This window comes from Lissotriton helveticus, chromosome 5_1 (assembly GCF_964261635.1).
Source record: "Lissotriton helveticus chromosome 5_1, aLisHel1.1, whole genome shotgun sequence".
Classification (NCBI taxonomy): domain Eukaryota; kingdom Metazoa; phylum Chordata; class Amphibia; order Caudata; family Salamandridae; genus Lissotriton; species Lissotriton helveticus.
The window spans coordinates 1,179,408,058-1,179,425,461 of record NC_136065.1 but is presented as its reverse complement, the minus strand read 5'-3'; the positions used below and the strand labels follow the sequence as shown (position 1 = coordinate 1,179,425,461).

The window sequence follows — 17,404 nt, the reverse complement described above, 5'->3', positions numbered from 1 at the left end:
TTTATGATATGTTAGGTATATTTATTTGTACCTGTTTTTTTCACTTCAATTATTTAGAAAAAATCATTAGTTTGTCAGAAGAAACGACACTACACATATATCACATATATACAAACAACTTATGCAAAACAATCATCAAAAAACATTATTACGTAAATATATACATTCACTATACACAACATAGCTTCCACATTTCTTAACTGTTCCCAAGGCAAATATCAACTCTTTGCCTTCCTGACCATCAATGATTATAATAAAGAGAACAGTAGTGAACAAAGTCACAATCAACCAGAGATATTACCAGGAAGGACTGCTGTGCTGCTGAAAGGACTGCTTCTATGAAGGACTGCTGCCCTGATGTGTTGCCTGCTGCTTTCTTGCCCAGGTGTGAAGGACTGGACCTGCATCTATTGAACCCAGGACCCCCAGAGTGACTCCAAGGGCTAGTTGGCTGGCCTCCTGACTACAGCCTCAGGGACAGAAGGCACCAACAACCTTGAGCCCAGCACCTGGACTCTGCCATCTATGAGCCCTACCCTGCCAAGTGGTGACTCCCCAGTTCTTGACACTTAAGTGTGCTTGAAGATGCTCTGCCAGCCTATCTGAGGATCCAGGAGAACAGATGCATCTCCTCTGCTGCACTGCGCATACCCGAGTAGAACTAACATCACTTCTGCTGGCAGGATTCTCTCAACACAAGGACTATGCATTGGCCTCATAGCCCGCATCAGAACCGCCGCTGTATGAAGTTTCTCTGACACATGCCCTCACAGTGCAAGTCTCGCAACAATGGCAGCCTAGGCGAAGATGCAGGTTCTTGCATTGCCTCGAAGCTGGACTTCATATCACAAGCCCTCGTCAAAGCAATCCTCTGACAACGCAGGACCTTGCTTCGCAACTTTGCAGCCCTTCGGCACCGACGCATCGCCTCGAGTGCATGAGGAATCCTCGACACAGAACATCACAACGCTTCGCAACCAGGATTGAGGGTACTCTTATTCAGCTGGCCTAACTTTGTTCCTGTAGCCGGCCCGCGCTCCATCGAATAATAACTTCTGAGTAGTAGGAGATTGTACAGATGAGATGCTAAGGCAGTTATCTTAGGTTTTGGCAGAGGGATTGTGTCCCTACTTTGCTTATATACCAAGGGCCTCATGTACAAAGGGTTTTAGCATTTGCAAACCATCTGATTTGGGAAATCAGAGGGTTTGCAAATGCTAAAACCCCTTTTACAATGTTCCAAGACAATCAAACGATTTGGAAAAGGTTTTCTGAATCGTTAAATTGGTTTAGGAAAGTTCTGTTATTGCATTCTGTGTGGATAAGCGACAGCCCCTCTATATTGACCTATTTTGTACCCGACCATGGTTGTCGCTGCACCCTCGCTCCCACAGTTTCAGTACCTTAACCATAGTGCAATGATTGGTCTTATTCGGCCCCTATAAAGGCATAAAGAAACAGCCTACCAATAAAAAAAGATAGTTGTTCAGATACACGTTAGTATGCATGTATTTCCCTGGAAAGAAAAAAAGGGGAGAGGATCAAGCAAATAAGAGTCAGTACCTGTATGGAATACAAGTGAAAGGATACCCGACCGCCACCACAAGCAGCACTAAATACACTATTTCCTTGGATTAGATACTTTCAATCCGCCCCCTCCCCCCCTTTACTCTTTTTTCTCTTCTTCCACTGGTCCCTTCCGGAAGACCTTTCATCCTACCCTCTTTAAGATGTAGATGAGCGATATACCTAAAGAACAGGAAAGAGTAAGACCGAAAATAAAATTGGCAGTCCACACAACTGCCGGACATCCGAAGGCAAGGTGCTGCATTCTCAGGGATACGATCACCAAGCAACCTACAACGCGGCAACCTACCAACAGACACATAGCAGGAAACACTAGCACAATCAAACTGTTGATACCGACCTCTCTAAATGTCAATGGCTTGATGCATTTTATCAAGTGTAAACATTTCTTGAATTACTTGTGATCCAAGCATGAAGATATCGCCCTGCTCCAAGAGACACACTTGAATAAATCAGAAGCAGCCTAACTAAAGCGTGTAAGGGGAGGGATGGTAATCAGCAGGAGTCATACTGCCAATGTCAGGAAAGGGACTATAGACAACACTTGAGGAAGCATAGCGAAGCGATATTATTCAGGAAGGCGAATTCACATAAAATCAACAAATGTAATGATCCCAAGGGCGGGTACGAGGTTATTAATCTGAAAACTTTAGACATGTCACTGATTATTGGCTCCTTTTATGCCTCCATTACTGACAGAGATTAGTTTCCCCCAAGTCTCAAGATCACTCACAGTTTGGACACTCACGAGCAATACACAGAAGAGACTAGAAGCTGGCACTACACCCGATATTAGCCGAAACAGGATATCCAGATAAAAATAATGACAAGGACTGTGCAGTACTTACATGCTGGCTGACCTTGGGTTGGCTGATAGATGGGGATTCACACACCAGTACAACAGTTAATATACATTCATTTCTAACACACATGAAATTTCATTCCGCACAGATTTTCTGACCTGTACATCCTTATCACCAAATTTGAGCACATTTGAAATTTTGGAGAGCAGGGTGACAGACCATTCACTAATCCTAACAACACTGGACCAGCAAAAAAGACATTAAGTACACACATTGCTACATATGTAGCAGAAAATAGGAACTCTGTGCCATTGGCACAGCTGTTATAGGCAGCCGGAAAGGCTAATGGGAGTGAGCGGCGGATGGCAGACTCTTCGTTGGCAGAAAGCTCAAAATGTCAAGTCCCAACTTAAATTGAATGTATGAAGTAACTCAACTCTAACTCTACTCAACATATACGACACACACTAGAAAATGAACCTTAACATCCTTCTTACGGACAATGTTTAGTGAGCATTAGTGAAGCTCAAATGGCATCACTATGAAAGTTGGGAAAGAGAGTCTCTGATAGCAGCTATTAAAAACAAAGACAGCCTACTACACATGCATCCAGTAGACAACATTGATCTTTACAATATACCATAGGAAGCTACACAGCCCAGTTCAGTGAGACACGAGACAGACTGAGGGAGCTTTCCTCAATCGTTTCAAGCTACCTACTCTATCACTTGAAGGTAGGGGTTTCCTGGAAGATGAGATCACCAAAGCAGAGGTTGCCCAAATATAAATCTTGGAAAAAATATTGTCTGCATGAATCACAAGTGGGTTTTCTACCATGCCATTTCTTCCAGGTATCATCTGCAAACACTAGCACACTTGCTATGGAATAGGAGGGATAGCCTACAGGAAAAGCTAGCTCCTTCATTGGAAGCTAAAGTAGTGTTCGACAGAGTGAACGTGGACTGCCTCTTTTAGCCCATGGGCAAGCTAGGGCTGGGATGTGATTTAATTTCAAGAGCCAACAGCTCTACATAAGCACAACCAGACAAGTTTCATGTGACGGATTTTTGTTAGAACCCTTTCCAATAAATGCTGGACCAGAAAAGAATGTTCACTCTCTCCCTTGCTTTTCCTACTCACGTTGGACCCGCTGTTAGCTGCAATATGAGAATCAGATGGCATATAGGGGATTGAAACAGTAGTATGTGGTCAGATAAAACCTTTCCTCTTTGCTGACAACATCCTGATGAGAAACACAAAGCCCCAAACATCATTAGATACATTTATGGCAATAGCTGAAGACTTCTTAGAAATATATAAAATAAACTGGTGAAAATGTGAGATATAGCTCATGACAACGATTCTGATTTGAACTAGTTTAGAACCACACAATACGGGTTGGGTCCATAAAGGACTTACGTAGGTAGGTATTATGATCAATAGAGGGCTTGAAGGAATGATAGACAACAAAGAAACCATTTAACCCCTTCCATGCGGATGACGTCCCCCGGCCGTCATGCATCACGGTGGGCGAGTGCTGATGACGGCCCCCGGCCGTCATGAACCCGCCCACTCAATAAAACTGCCGCACAGGCGCAGAATCGCGGCCGCGCCCAAGGGGTTAATGCGCAAAACTTGCAATGATATGCAACACTGAACCTACCTGAACATTTGCATTTGGGGGTAGAATTCAAGTTGCTAAAATGGAAATAGCCCAGAATTTAAATGACATAATTGGTATGCTACATCTTACAACACATCACTTGAAATGTATTCGTCTAGACAATGTTATCAACACATTCATATGGCAGAATAAATGCTCTAGACTGTAAGATTTTAAACTACATGTACACACAACATCAGGAGACCTGAGGCTATCACATATATATGCGAAATACTCGGTCCATTCCCTATAGCAAGTGATATATTTTACCTTGCCTTACACGTTATCCCTTATATGGACATGAACGGAAAGTACCCTCCTGAGTGGAGCACGTGGTTTGGTACCCATGCATAATTAAAGTGCGAACCAGTATTCTGCTATCAATCCCATTGTGAGGACCTCCTTACTAACTGGTGAACGGCACACAAGGATAAGAGTAAATTCGCTCATACATGCCTCAGCGCCAATCTGCATAAATTGAGGGCTTACCATCAAAAGTAAATTGATATACTGGAAACCATTAGAGGCAAAGGGCAACATAGACCAAGTGCTAAAGTCCTTCGAAATACTGGAGGCAGAACTTCTTCTGCTCCCTGTCTCATACCACTGGCAACCTCTCCAACCATCGCAGTATCTCCGTAAGATACTTAGATACCAGAAGCACCAATCACAACTTTCCAGCATTAGTTCGCATCTACATGTGGGGGCGGAAGGTGTTCAGTGGAGTGAGTAAAGGGCATCTACAACACGCGTTTTGAGAAGTATTTCAACACATTACCAGGCAACAGTGGCAAACAGTACTTACTAAAGAATATAGAGCAGAGGAATGGGCTGCATTATTAGAGACACAGAACAAACAGCCCAGGGAAGCAAAACTAAAATACTTGTACTTCAGAATACTTTTCAACAGTACATCATTCTGACTGCCAGCGATGTGGCTCACACAATTGCGACTTAACACACATACTCTGGTATTACCCAACACAAGAACAGTGCTGGCGTTCACTTCGGACTGAAGTGTCACAATTTCATGACACTCAAATGACTGTCTCGATCCATTGAAGCTTACTGCAGAACACCAATGACCTGATGGGAATGATGAACCTTAAAAAGAGATGGATCGCAACTTCTCTGGCCACAGCGAAACTATGCATCCTCCGACACTAGGGAACCCAAGGAAAACACACTACTGGGGAATGGCATGTGGAGATCACAAGAACTGCAAGTTGGGAGCAAATGATATTAAAGACCACTAGGACACGTTTAACAAGACATGGGGCAATGCTTAGCAGGCACCAATGATCCTCAACACAACAGTGGATAGGAAATTATAAAAATAGGACTATTTCATCTGAAATTAGTAACACACCCAGAGCCTACCCGACAAAACCAAGTAAAGTTAGTAATAACGAAAGCAACTGTTCTCATTCTAACATTACACACATAACCCACCCACCACCTCCCCTTTAAGTACGATTAGTTTAAGATGCGTTTCACAGATCAAACCCAGGGGGGGGTGGCATGAACGGATCCAAAGTACGACTATCTAAAGCAGAACTGGAAGAATAACAGCCGCCTTTTTAATGTCCAATGTTTAACGCATAATGTTTACATTGATGATAATCTTACAGAGCTGCAGACATGAGAGAAGTTGGACGGAACCTTTCAGTGTGGCCAAGTATTATCAAATTCATTGTTAAATATAGGGAAAGCCATGATGACAATAAACAGTGAAAAGTAAATTGTGTGGTAAAGTTTTAGAGTACAGTCCCATACGCTTGATAGTGACAAAGACACTTTCACTTCTCGTGTTAACTGGCCATACAGTGCTCACTGAAATTGACGTTGTTGTACTATTCTATTATGGTAAAGAAAAAAAGAATTATTACACAAAAAATAAAGGCCTTTATTATTATTATTATTATTATTGCATTTGTAGCGCGCAGCAGCTACCCACAAAGGGTTTCCCGGCTCGAAATTGTAGAGCTGTGTAAGTAGGGTAGGTAAAGACGAGTGTCTAGATGTTAAATAGCCAAGTTTTTAAAGCTTAACGGAAGTTGATGTAATTGGTCTTGTTACGTACTGAAAAAGGCAGGGAGTTCCATAGCAAGGGCCCTAGGTAGGAAAAAGATTTATCGCCCATACGGGAGAGCTTGATTTTGGGGATGACAAACTTTTTTAATGTAGAAGAACGGAGAGAGTGAGATGGACGATATGGGCGAACAAGCAAGTGAAGATATTTCGGGGTTTTGCCAGTATAGATTTTATGCATGAAACAGAGTTCTTTAAATGTAATTCGGTTTTCGACTTAAGCCAATGAAGGTCCCGAAGATATTGGGTAGTAGAAGTAGTTCTGGGGATTTTACATAGCAGTCTGGCCGCTGAATTTTGAATCACCTGTAATTTGCGAGTGGTTGCTTTATTTGAGCCCAAATAAAGCACATTACCATAGTCAATTCTAGAGGTAATAAAGGCATGGACTACGGTTTTCTTTGTTGGTTCAGGCAGCATCCAGCAGATCTTTTTTAACCATTTTAGGATGGCAACGCACGTGGTTGAAGTTTTTACAGCTTGCTTGTGCATATTAAGAGAGTCATCAATGATGATACCTAGGTTATGCGCCTGTGAGACTGGGGCAGGAAGCATGCCCATTTCACGAGGCCAATGTTGAGGGCCCCACAAGTTTTTGTTTTAGCCGAGAATATTGACTTCTGTTTTTTCCCCGTTTAATTTTAGAAAGTTATCCTGCATCCAACTTGCTATTTTAATAAGACCTTCTTTGAGTGTGGAGGAAGTATCAGTATTCTCAGAAGAAAGGGAAACAATCAGCTGGGAATCATCAGCGTATGAATACATTGACAGGCCAGAATCTTCCACCACCTTAGCTAAGGGGATCATATACAAATTAAACAATAGAGGACTAAGTATAGAACCCTGTGGTACACCATGTTCAAAGACATGTGTGTCTGAGCAGGCTGTGTGAGAGAAAACTTGAAAAGTATGTTTAGTCAAAAAGGATATCAGCCAATTAAGTACCGAGCCACGGATACCTAGGGAGCGAAGCGTGTTAATTAATACAGTATGTGATACCGTATCAAAAGCGGCACTTAAGTCCAGCAATATAAGGGTCACAGTCTCTCCCTTGTCCAATTGGCAGCGTATGTTTTCAGTGACTCCTAATAAAGTGGTTTCTGTCGAAAAGCCAGCTCTGAAACCTGATTGACAGGGAGGTAGTAAGTCTTGGGTAGTTACGAATTCAGTTAAAGTTTGATGAACGTGTTTCTCCAAAATCTTGGAAAATACAGGTAGCAGGGAAATGGGCCGAAAGTTGGAAGGCTGATTAGGATCAGTTCCAGCCTTTTTTAACAGGGGGTGGATCATTGCATGCTTCCAGTCAGCTGGGACAAAATCTTCCGGGAGGGAGGTGTTGAGAAGATCCGTAATAATGCCCAATGACTTCAAGCCAAGCTTTTTAAGTATGGTGCAGGGCAGGGGGTCTTTTGGAGACCCAGTTTCACTGGCAGCCAGTGGAGGCTATGTGAGAACTAGTGGTAAGTTCAAATTACTGCAGGTGCATGATTATTCTTAAGGGCTGATCACGTGTCCTGGTAATCGCCCCAATAAAATCTGATACTAAGGGATTCAGAATTTATGGTGTGGGGAAATACCACCAATTTTGAGTTTAGCCCTCGGAAATGGAGCATAGAATGTGGATTTTGTTGTGCACCATATGAAAATTCACAAGTCCTAGTACTTCAAAGGCATTTTTCACCTATTACATTTTTGGATGTTTGACCTGCCGAAATGTAACAGCAGGTGTGGACCTGTCCTTACCAGGTGGGATAACATCGAACCATTTATAATTGCAATCCCTTCCCACACCTGCTCGTAATTTACCAGGGCACTTCTGATCAGGCACTTTGTGTAAAGTTTGGAGTTCTCAGCTTAGGGGTGGCATTTACTGGCAAATCTAGATACAGGTCGTTACAGAAATCCAGCCTGGAAAGAACACACTCAGGCACCATGGTCGCATGTTGAGCTTTCAGAAGGAAGGGTTTTCCTCAAGAGACTCAGCATGTGGAAACAAGGACAGGCCCACGAGTCACTATGCACATTGTGGGAGAGATCTCGCCACCGTCCCACGGATTCGCAGAAATACCACCGGAAGAAGATCATTCTCCTACCTTGCTGCCAAGACGTGGAACTCCCTCCCCGCCCACCTACGATTGACCCAGGACCACCTCACCTTAAGAAAACACCTCAAGACCTGGCTATTCGAGCAGTAGCGGCACCCCTCCCTTCAGCGCCTTAAGACCCGCACGGGGGAGTAGCGCGCTCTACAAGAAACCAGAATGCTCCCTCATGACCTATAAATGCTTTTAACACGGCTAATACCTCAAAAAAACAGGGCATATACAAAGTGCAATTGTATGTAAATTTTGAGTTATTTTATTTCATTTTTTCATATCAAAACTTTTTTATCTCTTTTTTTGTGTATAAAAACAGTGATTGTAAAATTCATCATTATTCACAAAAGGATTTCTTTCAATATAATCAATCCGTAGTTTGTTTGTCATTAATTGTACAATTCACACAATATACAGAAATTCAAAAGACCAGGTAGAGAACCAAACACACAACCACTTACGTACACACTCAACATGCATTCCTTTTCACAACAACCATAGACATCCTATAGTACTGTAACTGTTGTCCAAACTCATTAGTTCTAAACAATGAAAGGTATTGATCACAAATTGGTCGACGCGTTTCGGTGGGAAACCGTTGTAGGGACCACCTTCCTCAGGACCACACAGAGACAATTCAATAGAGGATCTCTACACCTGGAGTTCAAATCTTATTAGTGATCTTTGTTTATAAAAATCTTCATGGTATCCCTAAGTTGAGACCTCAGCGTTGTCTACTGAAGGTTTCTACTCAGTATGGCATACATCTACTATTTTTCTCTATACTTCTTCAAAGTGCTACGTGGAATTTTTTCTCCTGTCATAATTTATACAGAACGTAGAGCGGGAACACGTGAACGACTCATCTAGAAGCTCTTTGCTTGGTCTGATTTTCCAAAAAACATGTGGAGGGGACACCACATTTTAAAAATGATCTTTTCTTAGTACGTAAGGAATGTACATCACATCATATTATTCCTGGATCACATTAGAAATGTCGGAATGTGTCTCTTAAAAATGATTTTCCTCGTCCCCTTCTCGAGTCGCCTCCGCCTACGCCCGCAGTCGAATCCACGATGACGATTACGTACTAAGAAAAGATCATTTTTAAAATGTGGTGTCCCCTCCACATGTTTTTTGGAAAATCAGACCAAGCAAAGAGCTTCTAGATGAGTCGTTCACGTGTTCCCGCTCTACGTTCTGTATAAATTATGACAGGAGAAAAAATTCCACGTAGCACTTTGAAGAAGTATAGAGAAAAATAGTAGATGTATGCCATACTGAGTAGAAACCTTCAGTAGACAACGCTGAGGTCTCAACTTAGGGATACCATGAAGATTTTTATAAACAAAGATCACTAATAAGATTTGAACTCCAGGTGTAGAGATCCTCTATTGAATTGTCTCTGTGTGGTCCTGAGGAAGGTGGTCCCTACAACGGTTTCCCACCGAAACGCGTCGACCAATTTGTGATCAATACCCTTCATTGTTTAGAACTAATGAGTTTGGACAACAGTTACAGTACTATAGGATGTCTATGGTTGTTGTGAAAAGGAATGCATGTTGAGTGTGTACGTAAGTGGTTGTGTGTTTGGTTCTCTACCTGGTCTTTTGAATTTCTGTATATTGTGTGAATTGTACAATTAATGACAAACAAACTACGGATTGATTATATTGAAAGAAATCCTTTTGTGAATAATGATGAATTTTACAATCACTGTTTTTATACACAAAAAAAGAGATAAAAAAGTTTTGATATGAAAAAATGAAATAAAATAACTCAAAATTTACATACAATTGCACTTTGTATATGCCCTGTTTTTTTGAGGTATTAGCCGTGTTAAAAGCATTTATAGGTCATGAGGGAGCATTCTGGTTTCTTGTAGTGTTTCTTCCCCTTTACTCCCTGGCCTCAAATTATTTACAAGAAGGGGTCTCCCAGTTCTAATTAAGAGTAGCGCGCTCTATAAATGTACTGATTGATTGATTGATTGAGAGATCCTTATCTAAGAAGACTCCCAGGGACTTCACTATTTGCTCCGGAGAGAGGAGCTCAACCAACGTAGGAAGGTAGAGACTACTGTCTCATCTACAGCCCACCTTGGCATACAAGGGGTCGGCCTCTGGCACGGACCAGACCAGCTTGGCACATGGGCAGCACAGCCTGGCACTTGAGCATCCCCAGCTCTCACAAACGATACGCTGCCCGAGACAGGCACTTGGGCAACCTCAACCTGAACAAAAGCAAGCCAAATGTGGCCCAGGAGCAGCCTCTGCCATGTGAAAGAGCAGCGTGCTCGCCAGTGGCGGCTGGTAGGAACGGGGGTGGCGGAGCAGGGGGGTGAAAAATATATTTTTTAAACCACTTACCTTTTCCACCGTCTCTGTTCGTCGTCTCCGCTTCTCTTCTCTTCCTGACTCAGAGTCCGGAAGAAGCAGGAAGCATACAGGCTCCCCTAAACCAATCACAACTCTGCAATGTAGCGTTGTGATTAGTTTGAGCGCCATGGTTCAGCGCTCAGATGGGGATAGGGAGCCAGTGCATGTTCTCCACCAGGTTGTGTATTACAGCCTGGTGGGGAGTATGCAAAGAGCGCATGACGGTCTGGCTGGCCCAAGATGGCCAGCTAAACCGTCATGCGCACTCAAGTGCACGAACCACTCCTTCTCCCTGTGCCACCAGCACCACCCCACCCTAGCCCAGCCTGCAGCAATGAAAATTAAAATATAATAACGTTATTTTATTTTTTCCTTTTCCACTGCTTTGTGAGCAGTGGGGCGATGCTCCTCCGCCTTAGTGGAGGAGCCGCCCCTGGAGCTCGTACTCAGCAGCGGTGGCATATGTAAGAATATTTGGCATATGTAAGGACCAAGAGACCTAGCAGTCCCTTGCCGTGATAACCGGGGCCATGGGCAAAGCTTGCTTAGAGTGCACTAAAGCTCTCTATGCTCACCCCCCTAATGATCGTTTGCACAAACTACGGACTGCACAAAGTGTATGACTCGAGGAAGGGTCCTGGGTCAGAGGTCAGGCCATTCCTGCATGGGCTCCGTGTGAAGGAAAAGCTCATCTTCATGGTATCAGGTTTGCCTTTCAAATGCTGACATAAATGGGCAAGCCCGGACCTCCAACGTTCAAGGGGCTTCCTAAGAAGGTGATACCTTCCTTTAGGTCACCCAGTCTACTCCTCTGTCTCAACAGCTCCCACTCTCCAGTGTAATCTTAAGCAGGGCTTTAAGTGAGCCGGGCTCTGCCGGTGCTCAGCACCGGCAGTTCTAAAAAGCAGGTGCTGAAAGGGGTCCATATTGGGCTCTCCATTTCTGCCCTCACTCGCAGTGTGAATATTTTTTTAGCTCTGTAGCAGAACCACCCTTCACGACCTTAGAGTTAACGTGAAAGAGAATGGTTATAAGTTCTTTCACAGTCTCATCATTTCTGGACTGAAGCGTTTTCAATGTTATATAGAAGGAAGCTGTTGCTTATTTAGCTTATGCAACTAACAGCCATTGACAAAGTCAATAGTCCTGGCTTGTTATCAGTGTAATGGTACTTGTTCTATTGTTTATATGGATGCAATGACAGAAGCAGCACATTTACCAGTCGGGTGACACTATACTAAACAGATTTTTTAGCATACCAGTTTTTAAGCCACGTCCTTAATGACATCAGCCGAGCCCTTTGAAAGCCCCCCCCCCCCCGTTCTTTCATCCCACGTAAAGCCCTGCGCCTATCGACCAAATGGGCGCCTCAGTGCGCTATGTAATTGCCCCGAGTCGGTCGGACACTCTGAACTATAAGGCCAGAACCATGGCCCAACACGGCAGCAGTTCTGATGGTACTTCATTGTCTGACTTGTATGCCTCTGAACTTGGGGGAAAATGAGGACAACAGGGCGCCTAGACTGCATGAACAAAGTGGTATATAAGCTTTGGTCACAAAACAATCTCTTACGTGCAAAAAGCACCTTTAGTGTGTCGGCTTTCGCCGGCTCTCGAGCCCTAGCGCCTACAGTCGACTCAAATTACTTTACGTGAAACAAGCATACGATGAACACAATTCGAGACCGGTCCCCTTTAAGAAAAAAGTTGAAATGTGACATACTTTGGATATGAGTTTATAAAAACAAGCTCGGGCTCTATCCACACGCGTGACCAGGGGTCGCTTGGCAGGCACTGCGGAGACTTTTCCGACCTGTCAGAAGAGTTCACTGACATGGTGACATGGTCTACAAGGGGCTGACTGCACGCGCCCCCTCTTCACGCCCCTCGCGCAAGTGTACCTAGAGGGTTAACAAGTGACGCCGGCCTGGCACTGAAGTGAAACCGCGTGCATCCAAATGACAGGCAGCCCTTCATACAGCAAACATTTCCCAAAAGCCAGAGTTCTTCCGAAAATCAGGGTAAACAAAAAAAGGCTATTCGCGGTCAATGCGTGCATTGTGCATTAGGCTGTGATGGGCAGGCAAGGACGGGGAGGTGCCTTCTCACTGTGGGAAACACTGTTTCACAGTAAATGTTGCAAGACCTGCAGCTGATCTAAACATTAGAGTCCATACTCAGTTCGGTAGCCGACTGTCGTGACAGTGTCACTCACAATCCATCATCCCCAAGTAGACAGAGCGTCGCTGCTGTCCTCACGCGCCTGGCGGGCGTGGGTAATATGTATGGGAGGGGTTGCACGGTCCGTCATCTGCTCTGAAAACAACTCATAACATGTCTGTCTAACTAGAATTTGGCAGCTGTGGCCAGCGCGGAGCTACCGAGGTCGCTTTGCGCTTTAGAAATGGTGTTCATTCACTCATACCTGCATTCATTCCGCTGAATCACTCCAGTATCCCCGAACTCGGTATTTAACACTATTGTTTGTAACTTCTTCCAGAAAAAAAATACCCCACACGAGCCATTATCACCATCTCAACTTATATACCGCTGTAACCCAATCAGAGTCTCCATAGCATGTTGTGCCGAGTTCAATGACGGCTAGCTCGGGACCAAACCTTCAGGTTTGTACGGAGTCAGTGTCACGCTCACCTTTGAGACGACACTCCGTATTGTTACCTAATTACGATAAAATCTCCCGGGGGAAAAAGCTTACGGGTGCACTTTGTCACAATCAGCGCTGCAGTATACGGGAACGGTGTCTGGTGTGAACATTACTTTCCACGAGGGATTTTAATCACAAAGGGATTTGGTCACAAGCGACATAAATGATAGGACACGTGTGAAAATATCCCAGGTCAATAACCAATAGACAACACAAAAGTAATTTACTGTTTCAAAAAGAAGATGCTGCTCTTGCAGGATGTGAGCATAACCAGGACGCACGGTTCAGCAGATTCAAGGGCATTTTCAACCCAGAATGCTTTGGTCATTTACCAACTTTTACATTGGCACAGCACGGTTTGCACAACGGTCTGCCTCTATGCGCTGTTAATACAGGCTACAACACATAACTCAATGGAACTAATTGCATTGTTCTTTTTGGGTAGAACCACACCGATACGACCCAGTGACCTCGAAGCTACACTGATCTATGCAGTAGGTGTTGTGTCCATCTCACCAGCTTGAGGAACCTGGTTCAGAGACACGTGACTAGTACATCAATACTTCAAGGAGTGCTGATGGTTTTAACACTTTTTAAAGAAGTGTACACAGACAGCCCAGGCTTAGTGGCCACTTCACTGCTGTTCTCATGGATACTCGTAGATGTAAAGACAATCTAAACATCAAGAGCAGTGATAGACAGTGCTGCCTATAATTGAACTGACAACATAAGTGCAAAGGGGCAACAGTACATTAGCCTTCGAGGGCACACGTGTCCTTCAGATGGGACCCTGTCAAAAACTGATATATGCAAACGGTACTATACAATACTGACCTTGGCTCACACTGAATTCTGCTACCGGGGGTAAAAATGTACATACCCATGGTATAAAAGCTCATCCTTCTGACTTATGCTAAAGATGTTTCACTGTTTCCAGGGCTCTCAAGCAAGTCTCTAGACCATCACAGTGTTAACATCTGTCTTGGTATGCAGAAACCAGGGGTTCTTTTAAGACAGCTGCAGAATCCCACAAGGAATGAATTTGTAAAAACCCTTAAGAAGAGCACAAAGTACTACAGCATGTGTTATGCAAATGTAATAAGCCATTGGGAACATTCCTCTCTACCCTGACCCCCTCCTTCGTTTCAAATGCACTTATGAAATGTTAACCGGCATCACCACTCAACCATGGCCAGCGCGCACATCATAGAGCGTCGAGACAGGGATGCCTGGTAAATTGGACTGTTGGGCCATCTCGAAGCAGCACTGCATGCCCAGACAAGCAAAACAAGGACAAGGTAGCTTGGACACTTACTTGAACCGCCCCTGGCAGTGCTGGCATTGGTCACCCACCCAGCCTGGGTCGCAGACGCAGGTGGAGTTGAGACAGCGGCCTGAGAAGCAGGGGTTCTTGTCGCATGGCTTGGACTGCGACACCTGCGCATAGAGGACCAGGTAGAGGAGACCGTAGAAAAGCAAGCAGCTGTTAAGATCCTCCAGTGTGACGGCAGGCCAGGGCTTCCCCCCCAATGACATCATCAACGGGGGCGGCAAGAGACCTTTCTTTCCAAACCTCATCCTTCCAAAGGAAATCCTTGACCAAGAGAAGCTGGGCCTCGGGCAGCGATTTACAGTCTGGCCAAGCGAGGAGACTCGAAGAAGTCTTCAGTTCGACCACAGATTGAGATGGAAACTATTCATCCTCTACCAGCTTTGACGAAGTAACACACTATGGGAAACCAGAGAGAAAATTTGCACACACACCCGTACTGGGAAAATTCAAATCAACTCTTGCAATCAATCATCCAACATGGCCTCATCAAGGGTTCAGAGGCAGGCGATGAATCGAAACCAGGCTCCAAGCTCCTTGGAATGGATCAACTTTGCACTTCCCTTCTCAGCCCTCTGGACAGAAGTATCATGCCAAGACTAGACTGCCACAGGGGTAGAGGTGACTCTCCACTGACATTACGCCCAGGTAGACCAGCAACAAGTGATTCTCCAAATACATGTATGAGGAGGCAACCATGGCCAGGTACTCCCTTAGACATGTATACCTCTGAAGATAATCCTCGATCTTAAGTGATTTTGGCCTTGGTAGTTCCTAAATGCAGTACCGTCACGTATGTTTCTCCAGCGATGATAATGAACTTGCTTTTGCTTTGAGAAGCAGGCCAGCAGCAAAAGAGTTTTTGGCACTCGAGTGACAATTTCCCATTTATCACCTTACAAAAAAAAGCTCCAACCGAGTTGGCCAAGGCTTCCGGTGAAGATGACTGACAGTTCCTCTAGATGCAAGGGACCCTAACACCTCACTAATGGTAACTGGCTGCTTGCGGCTTCTCAATAACAAAAATGCCTACAGCCTTTCAAAAGCAGAAGACGGTACCCTGCAAGGAAAATATGGCCCGGTGAAAGGAAGGACCCCGATCAAGTGCCAGGAAATTCTTGAACCCAGGGTTCGGTGGCTATCCAGTGCTCATGGTCCACGCATGCCATCACAGGCAAGCGCTGCGGGCTCCGGGGTCCAAGTAGGCTCACTAGGAGTTGATGCTGAGTGTGGAGCGCTGACAAAGGACCAGGCAGGAAGTAGGATCTTGGTGATGCTGGGTTCCCATAGATACAAGGTCCATGTATGCCCTCACAAGCAGGTGTTGACAGTCCTGATAATGGCTCTGGAAGTGATGCTTAAAGCCCATAGATATTCGTACCTTGGCAGATGCTGGCTGTCCAGAGCGAAAACCAGACCCGTTATCCCAGTGTGCAGGCACTGGGAGAAGCTGGGTGTCCACTGATGTAGTCCAATCTACCCCCAGGTGGTGCGGGGCTTTGGTGCAGGTTACGTCTCCTAGAAAGGATGCTGGGTGCACATGGATAACGGCCCGGGGAGGCGATGCTATCCCTCCGCTGATAACGGCCTGGAAGTCCCGTTACACACAGTATTCATCCCCTGGCTCCTGTCCATGCAGCCTCCGCTCCCGGCGCCCGGGTCCCGGGAGGAGCAGAGGAGGCGGCGGCGGCAGGCAGGGGTCCGGGCTCCGCTCTCCAGAGCAGGGGGAGGCTGGTACAGCCTGCGCGGGAAGCTCCTCCAGCTCTAAGCAGCCATTTTTAAAAGCCTGGCTGCGAGGGGGGGCGGGAGGATGCGGCGGGAGGCCCCTCTCTCGGCGGCCGGTCAGTGTCCGTGCTGCTCGGCCTGCTCCCTCCGCGCGGCCGCGGGGCTCCCGTAGCTGCCTGCGCTGTCTGCTGCCTCCCGGGGCCGGCGGGGCTGTCCTCCCCCAGCCGCAGCACAAAGAGCGGAGGAGGTGCAGGGAGCAGCCCCTTAAAGGCGCAGGAGGAGCCGAAGCAGCAGCAGCAACACACTGAAAATACCGAGCCCCTGTAGCAGCTTCCTCGTAGCGCCAACCCTGCGCTGTGCCTGTTAGCGCTGGTCCTATAGAACGGATCTCAGTGACGTCACTGCCCTTATACAACTGGCTATACATCACAGGCCCCGAGACAAGCAAGCCCTCTGTGGGCACTGCTCCTATTAACATATAGGGGCAGTAGCAGCTCATCAGCTTTATAACACACGTATTTAAATTCCACTAGACCTGTACACTAACATTACCCATATAGCATTGCTACAGTCCTGGAATACTGGGAATCTCACTTATAGCACTGAGCATGCCACGCCGACCTTTTAGCTGAGACACTGTCCCTACCCACATGTAGCTGTTTCCGACGGCTCTGATTGGCCTTGCAGCTCTGGCCGCTTTACAGCTACTGTCACCAAGATTCTCTGTCAGCTGATGGCTCCCCAGAGCTCAGCCACCGAACCACAGCTCACCCACTCTCAGAGAGCTCAGTGTCCTTGCACCCTGCAGTGCTGGCTGCTGATCTTGGAAAGCGGTGAGTGTACGCAGCTTCCTGCATCAGAACTCAACGATTAAGCAAAGTAAACAAGCTGACGTCCCCCAAAGGTCTCGTGGATGTTCTCTATCTGGGAACATTTTGTGAAAATGGGACCAAGATGTGCATTTTAAGCACGGTTTTCACATAAAGTGGCCAGAAACATCTCTAGACTTTAAAGGCGATTCTGAATGGGCACGCAGGAACTATTCCAGTTCTTTGATGGAATGCCA

At 45.5% G+C, this 17,404-nt stretch overlaps 1 protein-coding gene across 1 annotated transcript in view; it reads right to left on the bottom strand.

The window, feature by feature from the left end:
• The window catches only part of ATRNL1 (attractin like 1), a 2,439,979-nt gene extending 2,423,285 nt beyond the window's left edge, over window positions 1–16,694 (bottom strand). The window contains exon 1 of the mRNA XM_078643887.1: window positions 14,599–16,694. Coding sequence (XP_078500013.1) covers window positions 14,599–14,861 — 263 coding nt within the window. The 5' untranslated portion in view covers window positions 14,862–16,694. The remainder of the gene's footprint in view (window positions 1–14,598) is intronic.
• Window positions 16,695–17,404: the final 710 nt, after the last annotated feature.